Genomic DNA, 8563 nt, shown 5'->3' with positions numbered 1-8563 from the left:
CCCAGAGGTAAAGGAGACTTTGTGAGCTGCAAAGAGGGAGCCAAACAAAACACGGCCACGCATGGGGTGGGGTTTGTGGCCCGTACTTTTCTTCCAATCGGGACATTTCAGCGCGATATGGATGGGTCCATAGCCCCAGTTTATCACCGCCTTCTTAGCAGACCTCATTTCCCTCCCCACCCCACCCGCCTCCGGAGCCGCCCAGGGCCCAAAGAAATGAAGCTCTAAGGATGGAAATTCAGACAGCCACTTGCGGCTCCCACTGCTCCGGGACACCCCGAGGCGGGGAGACCAGAGCAGGCTCGAGGGCGGGAGCGGAGCGGCCCTGAGGCGCCCAGGTGAGNAGAGGGCAAGCCACAGCCCCTCAACCCCAAGGTGGGTACGATGTGGGGGAGGGTGGGGGTGGGGGGCAAGCAGAGCTCTTCTTCCAGACTCAGTTTCCCTTCTGTAAAGGCCGAGTTGCTCTCTTCCTTCCTGAAGCTCCCCCTCTCTGCCTAACCCCCTCTCTGGGCTCCAATCTGCCTCACTTGCACCAGGGGGCACTGACTCGGGCGGCCCCTCCCCAGCCCACGACCGGCACGCCAGGATTCCTGTCACCAGCTTCCAGCCTTGGGGACTTAACGTTTCTCTGCCTTACCCCACACCCCGTGCCCTGTACCCCGTTGCCCACATGGGCTCCCCAGAGCTGGGGCGGACCCACAGTCTGGTGTGAGAGGGGGCTTGCGAACAGGAGACGAGATGGGATTCCTGACCTGCTGTGTGACTCGGGCCAGTCACTTGACCTCTCTGAGCCTCAGTGCCTTCCTTTGTAAAATGGGGAGAATCGGATTCACAGTGCAAGGTGGGTGTGAAGGGGCAAAGAACACCAGCTCAGCCCAGCCTGTGGTGTGTCCACCCAACACCAGCTATTAGCACCTGCTTTTGCTTCCTCATCCTCCTGGCCCCCTAGGACCCAATGACGGGGGACTCATCACACCCCATCTGCATCCAAACCTCTAGCAGCAGCCAGCACCCTGGCTGCCTCTGTCAGGCTCCCTCCCACAGTCCTCTGCTTCAGGGGCCCTGGGCGTGGGGTACACCGGGGCACTTTTGTGGACACGCGGCCTCCCCAGCCAGGGAAGCTTGAGTTCCGAGTGTCGGGATGAATCAGGAGAGGAGGTGTTAGCTGAGGTGGTCAGGGAGGCCTTCCTGAGGAGGCGACACCGGAGGGAAGACCCAGGTCACCGGCCGCGTAAGTCGGGGTGAGGGTCAGGGAGAACATTCCAGGCAGAGGGCACGGCAAGCTCAAAGGCCCAGAGATGAGACTGAGCTGCATGGGTCTGAGGACCAGCATGAAGGCCCGCGCTAGGTGTTCAGAGCCGCGCTGGTCCTTGGTGGTAGAAAGTGTGCCATGTAGGCAACCTAGCACCTCCTGCAGCCGCGATAAAGAAGTACAAACAAGCCAGAGAAATTACTTTCCGTGTTCTATTTTATTAAACCCAGTAGGTCCTAATGTATAATCATTAGAAAAAGTATGAGAAAGCTCTTTTCCATTCTTTCTTTCCTATTCTAAACCTTCAAAATCTGATATGTCGCCTTCAGCGAGGGCGTGTCTTAATTGGGACTGCCCCAGCGCCTTCCCTAGACGGGTGGCTGACGGCTGCGGCACTGGGCTGCACACACTTATTTGTTTATTTTTAATGTGTCTTTTTGAGAGAGAGAGTGCGTGAGCAGGGAAGGGGCAGGAAGAGAGAGAGGGACAGAGGATCCTAAGTGGCTTCTGTGCAGCCAGCACAGAGCCCGACACGGGGCTCGAACCCACGAACCGTGAGATCATGACCTGAGCCCATGTCGAATGCTTAACCCGCTGAGCCACCCCCGCGCCCCTGGACAGCGCACATTTAAAGGATTAGATATCATGTAAAATGTCAGCATCTGTGTGTGTATAAATAATAACAGTAACAGTAATAATACTGAGCCTCTGGGCTGCCTGAGGCCATTCGAATACACGGAGAGGCTGCCCTTCCTGGTCCTCCTCCTTGTCTCCCAGGCCAGGCTGCTAATAACCTGGCTCCTCACTTCCCCACCCCTGCTTCTTCTCAATAACCCTGAGAGTGGGCAGTTCCCCCATTTTACAGACGGGTCAGCTGAGGCTGGAAGCAGCCCCGCTCTTGGCCGGGGTTGCCCAACTGGATATGCGGCACGGGGGACATCAGAGCCCATGTCTCCCGATCCTTCCATGGCCGAGTCAGTGACCCTAAAGGCTGAACTGAGCCCGTGGAATTTGTCTCTGAGCCCCGCCGGGCCTCCCTGCCCTGCTTTTATCCAGCTAATCCCCGGCCAGGGAGAGAGGGACATGTTTACCCAGCCAGTGCTGACCGTGTGGATTGTGCGGCTGCTTTTCCCAGGAGCCCGCTGCTGCCCTGAGCCTGCCTCTCCGTCCGGGGGGTCCCTGGGGAAGAGTGGCCGCAAAANGCGCGGCGGCGCCTTCACCTTGCAGAGACTGTGCTTTCCTGATGGGGAGCCTGCTGGCCCCTGCCCTGGGCTGATGAGAGTCCCCTTAAGGAGGGAAGCCTCTTTAAGACGTGTCCCAAGGGAGGCCAGAAGGGGGCCTGCAGGGCCCGTGGGGGCTTAAAGAAAAGGCACAGGTATGTGGTCCTAGGGGCGAAACAGGGTTCGGTGTGTGCGGTGGTGCCGCCGGCTCTGGGGGGAGGAGGGAAAGCCCTATGTCACCTGGAGGCTCACGAGAGATGCAGAATCTGAGGCCTCACCCCAAGACACGCTGCCTCGGACACCGCAGTTCATCAAGCTCCCAGGTGCGTCGTGTGCACATTAGTTTGCAAAGTGCTGCCCTGAACGGACACGGCATTGGACAAACTCGGACTCCAGTTGCAACTCTGCCGCCCACCCGCCCGGGATCTGCCCGGGTGTCCCTGAAATCTCAGGAGTTTGCCTCCCACGCACAGAGCAAATGCTGCGCCTCACCTTTATGCTTCTCCAAATCCTTCCAGCCACCCCACGGGGCAGGCTCTGTTCCCATTTTACAGATGGGGCAACTGAGGCTCAGCGAGGTGAAGTACTGGCTCAGGGTCTCACAGCTGGCAGCCGGCAGAGCCAGGACAGTCTGAGTGTCACGTCGGGGCTGTGGCTCCTGGGGGTGGAGCCCGCCAGCGTCCTTGGAGGCTCCCGGGCCCCCTCCACCCCCAGTGCCCCGCTTCACTCCTCCCCATCGCGATGAGTCCAACCCTCTCCTCCTGTTGCAGATCATCATCTTTGAGCAGGAGAACTTCCAGGGCCACTCGCATGAGCTCAGCGGGCCCTGCCCCAACCTGAAGGAGACCGGTGTGGAGANGCCCCCCCCCCCCGCACTGTGCTTCTAGACCCTGCGATATGGGGGCTGGCTGCCCATGGAGAGAATTTGTGCTTTGGTGTCAGATAGCACTGGATTCAAACGCCAGCTCTACCACTTCTAGGCTGTGTGACCTTGGACCAGGAACTTCCCTCTCTGAGCCTCGGCTTCCCCCTCTGTAGGATAAGAGTAACCCCGTTCAAGGTGAAGGAAAAGAACTCATGGGGAAATCCTGACACGGAGCCCAGCCGCCTCCTGGAGGCGGGGAGATAAACACAGTCACGGTCACGGTCACGGATAGAGCTGCCGGTCTCTGGCTCCGGGGGCATCTGCGCTCTCCTGGGAGGCTTAGAGCTAGAGGTCCCAGCTCTGCATTCACTGTCCCCTTCCCAAATCCTGGCCATACTGGATCTCCGCGGATTCAGCACATTTGGGGGCCAGCAGCCTTGGGGTCCCTGATCCTGGAGAGAAGGCGGCGGTGGGGGGGGGGTGGTGCTGGTAGGATGGGACTCTGCCCTGCTCAGGTCACACAGCTAAACACAGCCTGCAGGGGGCTCCCAGGAGCGCGTCTTCCTGGATGAGAGAAGTTTCCACCACTTAAGCACACTGCATCTGATTCTCAGGCGCCCTTTTTGTTGTTAGCATTTGGATGGAAGAATTTCTCAAATGGACGTTACGCTCCTCCACTTTCTTCTTCCAAATATAACTTTTGATATTTTTATTAATGATCATCTACTGTTCAAAATGAAGTTCTGGGTCACTGAGGCAATTCTGCTCTTGGGTTGGCGGTGGCCGGATTTTGATGGGTGAGCTGAGCAGGTGCGAGTCCCCTGGGGGCTTGAGTGACTAAGCCAGGGTCCTGCCAGAGGAAGCCCGAGGTGGCTCGACCTGTCGCTCTCTGTCTCCACTGCAGCTGGGTGGGCTATGAACAAGCCAACTGCAAGGGTGAGCAGTTTGTGTTCGAGAAGGGCGAGTACCCCCGTTGGGACTCCTGGACCAGTAGTCGGAGGACCGACTCCCTCAGCTCCCTGAGGCCCATCAAAGTGGTGAGCCTCCTGTCACTTCCTGCTTCGTCTCTTTGCTGCTTTTTGCCAAGGCTTTAGGGACCAGGAGGGAGCCTTCGTCACCAGCATTGTGACCCTTCTGATGCGCAGGGCATACTTCCTGGCTGTGCGACCTACTATGAGCCGTTCGCCTCCCTGGGCCTCAGTTTTCCCAACTTCAAAATGGGGATCCTGAGATTCCCACATGCCCAGGCTACAGGCTGCCACATTGCACAACCCCAGGGGACTCCATTCACAAACCTCAAAATGCTCCTGCAGGGGCGAGGGTGGGGGAGGACTGCTCACATTCTATTCTGTGCAGACGGTGCTTTCTGGGGTTGAGAACCCATCACGCAGTAATTGCCCAATAAACAGTAGCCATCATAAATATGAAAAGAAATTCTGGGATTGGTGTGGAGGAAAAGGTAGGTTGGCTCTTGTTTATAACTCGTGCCAGTGGGACCTTCTGGTGCGTCTCTGATCCTGATCCTTTACTAGAAGGTGAGCTCTCAGGGAGGACACAGGGCCCAGCAATGCTCAGTTACACCCCCAAGCCTCCCCAGCACAGGCTAGTTCTCCCCAGAGCTTGATGGAAGATAGGAGAACATCGCATCCCACGGACCTGGGTTCCTGCGTTGGCCCTGGCGCTCCTAGCTGTGTGACCTGGGCAAGCTGCTTTACCTCTCTGAGTTCGGGTTTTCCCACCTGCCAGGGAGCATCAGGGTACCTCATGGATTACAGGGATGACTAAGGAAAATGTCACAGGAGCAGGAAGATGGGAAGAGATGTGGCGAGGAAGGAAAGCCAAAATATCTCAAGTGCCTGCTGGGGACACCACCAGCCCGTGTCTGTCTGTGTAGACTGTGGCTGCCATTTTTTTTTTTTAAAGCAGGCTGAGGTTATAGGAGGGAAAATGACATATCAGAATTGAATGTGCCTTAAAGTGTAGACTCTGGAGTGTTGCAGGAAGATAGCCCAGGGGGCTCTCAACAAACAGTCGCTGTTTAACCGCAGTTGTAGACACACTCGGGTGGCGGGGGTCCTGGGCAGAGGGCTGTAGATGGAGTGTGCTGCTGCCCAATGCTGCGGCGTGTGGGCGTGTGGGCTCTCCCTGGCCCCCCTCCCGTGCTCACTCTCCCTCCTCCCTGTCAACAGGACAGCCAAGAGCACAAGATCATCCTGTATGAAAACCCCAACTTCACGGGGAAGAAGATGGAAATCATAGACGATGATGTGCCCAGTTTCCACGCCCATGGCTACCAGGAGAAGGTGTCGTCGGTGCGCGTGCAGAGCGGCACGTGAGTGTAGCCCAGACCCGGGTCCTGAGTCCCGCTCTGCCCTGAACCCCGCTGATCTTGTACACTCCCAGCCTCAGTCTATCCCTTTGGAAAATGGGCATGGAGATCATAAGCTTGTACGTAGCTTTCAGCCCTTGCCGTGCTCTCCGGATCTGCCTTTTGGGCAATGCTCTACCTGTGGGGGAGGGAGAGCTTGGCCTTAACCTCAGTCCCCAGAAGCAGGACCGTAAACATTGGCGGGGTGCAGATGAGGTGGAGGTGGGGTATCGGAAAGGTAGGGAATGCTGAGTGGTCTTGACAGAGCCACGGGGGAAGTCCAGTCCCTGCTGGCTCTTTACTGCATGAGTTTCTGAAGTTATAAATAGGAAATGTCAATTCCCTTGAGCTAAACTTCCTTGGGGCATAAACTCTGGCCATCCCCCAGGAGGAATTTGTCATCGTGCAAAATGAAACTCTGTGGGGGTTCACAGAGGGGCCACAGGCAGTGGTGAGAGCCGACCCTCAAGGTTTCAGAATATCTGATCATTGAATCATCGGCAGCTCGAAATCAGCCGTAGTGGGTGTGTTTACACCACAGAAATTGGAAAGTGAGACAAGACCTTTTTTTCCCCTCAAGAGAGCTGGTTTGGCCAACATGGAGTGGCTCTTCTTGGGTTTGTCAACCTCCTAAAACAGCGTGCAAAGTTCTGTGTTCCTAGTCCTCTTCATTCATTTATTCACTCATTATTCAAGTTGTGGAGTGCCTCCACATGGCAGGCATCGTATTAAGTGCTCCGCATGTCAAAGTAGATGAAAGAGACCTGGCTTCTGCCTTGTGTAGCTAACAGTCTAGTTGGGGTCAATGGTTAATAATTTAAGAATCCACACAAATCTGGGCTCCTGGGGAAGGGACTTGTTGAACTCAGATCTCAAGAAAGAGTAGGAAGTGCAGGTGTAAAGAGAGGAAGGACATTCCAGATCAAGAAGAGCATGTGCAAAGGCCCTGTGGTTGGAGGAACCTGGTGAGTGGGAGGGACTCTACAAAGGCTAAAGTGATTAGTGCCCAGAGATATAGGGACCCAAGACCATGAGACAGAGCTGCAGGTATACACAAGTGGTGGCCAGGCAGGTTCCTTGTAGGCCAGGCCTTTGTAACATTGGGGGAGGAGGGGAGAAACTGTAACTTTCATTAGGTGCTCAAAAGAGTGAAGGATCCCCCGTAAATGGTGATAACTTCAAATGGTGGAGGGATACTGGAGGGCTCCTGGGACCTAGCCTACTCTCTCCTTTGGCCTTGCAGCCGGGCATAGGGTTGGGAGGAGGGTGGACAGAGGCAGTTAAGAGACCTGTGATATTGCAGGCTTAAGCGGGCTTGAGATCACCTGCTCCTAGTATGAGGCCTTCAGTCAAAAGTTGCTTTAAGAGGTAGCGATCTCCCCATCAAGAGGAGGAAGAAAGCAGAGGCTGGATACCAGAAGGGTGGTGTTCCTGCTCGACAATCAGGAAGTGTGAAGTGACTGGGGGATCCACCCTTCCTCGTGGCCTAAGGATGCTCCCCTTCCCTCTCTCTTCACCTGCTTCTCCTCTGCCCTGCAGGTGGGTGGGATACCAGTACCCCGGCTACCGCGGGCTGCAGTACCTGCTCGAGAAGGGAGACTACAAGGACAGCGGTGACTTTGGGGCTCCCCATCCCCAGGTGCAGTCCGTGCGCCGCATCCGCGACATGCAGTGGCACCAGCGGGGCGCCTTCCACCCCACCAACTAGTGCCCGCCTGTCCCCTCCTTCCCGGGGGCGGGCTGCTGCCCAAGATCCCCCCCCCCACCTCCTGGTGAATGAATAAAGTGTGACTTGCAAATTGTGCGTCACCTTGCCTTTTATCTCCAGTGGGATCTGGGTGCATGCGTGCACGTGTGCCTGAGACACAGAGACGGAGAGAAAGAGACAGAAAGACCGAGAGAACAAGAAAATGCGTGGGCCGGGGCAGGAGAGACTTCTAGCTCTGCGGCGACTTCGCCGTGTGATCTTGGGCTCGTTGTCCAAACCCTCTGAACCTCTGTGTCTTCACCTGGCTTGGCAACACCTTTGCCCCACGACAGCTGGCGTGGCTCCCCCCCTAGGTCCCTCTTACGAGGTTGCCGAGCAGTGTCACTCTTGGGGTGCACGTGAAGGACGCTCCTGTCCTTAAAAATGTACCCATTGCTGGCCATCCGCCCCCATTAGTGTGTTATCCCTTGAGCCTGGCAGTTTTCTTAGATCTGCCGGAGGGACCCATAACCCAGCAATCCCGCCCCGTCCCGGAGAGAGAGGTCCCGATTACGCGTTTATGCCTATGTGTGCTCGGTGGTCCCTCTTCCTTATTTGGTTGGTTTGATCCCTTAGTGTCACAATCGGCCTGGATTCTAATGGCTGTTCTGGCACCCTGGCCAGTGACCAGGACTCAGACAAGCCATTCCACTTCTCAGACCCTCCATGGGTCTACCTGGAAGGAATGGGAAAGAAATTGTGCCTCCCTCACCTGGTTTCAGGGAGGATGAGATGAGCTAACCCAGGCCTTCTCGGTATAAGTGGGGATCATTTACTGGTTACCTGCAGTGCAAGTGTCTGCTCCCAGAGCACAGGTTCTCTTCGTTTTGTATTTGGTCTCTTTTGTTTTAATGTTTACATTTTTGAGACAGAGAGAGACAGAGCACGAGCAGGGCAGGGGCAGAGAGAGAGGGAGACACAGAATCCTAAGCAGGCTCCAGGCTCTGGGCTGTCAGCACAGAGCCCGACGTGGGGCTCGAACCCACGAACCGCGAGATCATGACCCGAGCCCTAGTCAGAAGCTTAACCAACTGAGTCCAAGGCACCCCTGTTTGGTCTCTTTTGATGTAGTCTAACATCAGTCTGTTCCTTTACGGTTTATACCTTCCAT

The 8563-nt window shown here is 56.2% G+C and overlaps 1 protein-coding gene across 1 annotated transcript in view; it reads left to right on the top strand.

Moving 5' to 3' along the window:
- Positions 1–7419, top strand: part of CRYBB2 (crystallin beta B2) — a 12972-nt gene extending 5553 nt beyond the window's left edge. The window contains exons 5-9 of the mRNA XM_077761496.1: positions 347–375; positions 3243–3323; positions 4201–4374; positions 5527–5669; positions 7245–7419. Coding sequence (XP_077617622.1) covers positions 347–375; positions 3243–3323; positions 4201–4374; positions 5527–5669; positions 7245–7413 — 596 coding nt within the window. The 3' untranslated portion in view covers positions 7414–7419. The remainder of the gene's footprint in view (positions 1–346; positions 376–3242; positions 3324–4200; positions 4375–5526; positions 5670–7244) is intronic.
- The last annotated feature ends 1144 nt before the right edge of the window (positions 7420–8563 follow it).

This window comes from Crocuta crocuta, unplaced genomic scaffold (genome assembly GCF_008692635.1).
Source record: "Crocuta crocuta isolate KB4526 unplaced genomic scaffold, BGI_CrCroc_1.0 scaffold348, whole genome shotgun sequence".
Taxonomy (NCBI): domain Eukaryota; kingdom Metazoa; phylum Chordata; class Mammalia; order Carnivora; family Hyaenidae; genus Crocuta; species Crocuta crocuta.
Note: the sequence above shows the minus strand (reverse complement) of the source record. Positions and strands in the feature narration are given on the sequence as shown.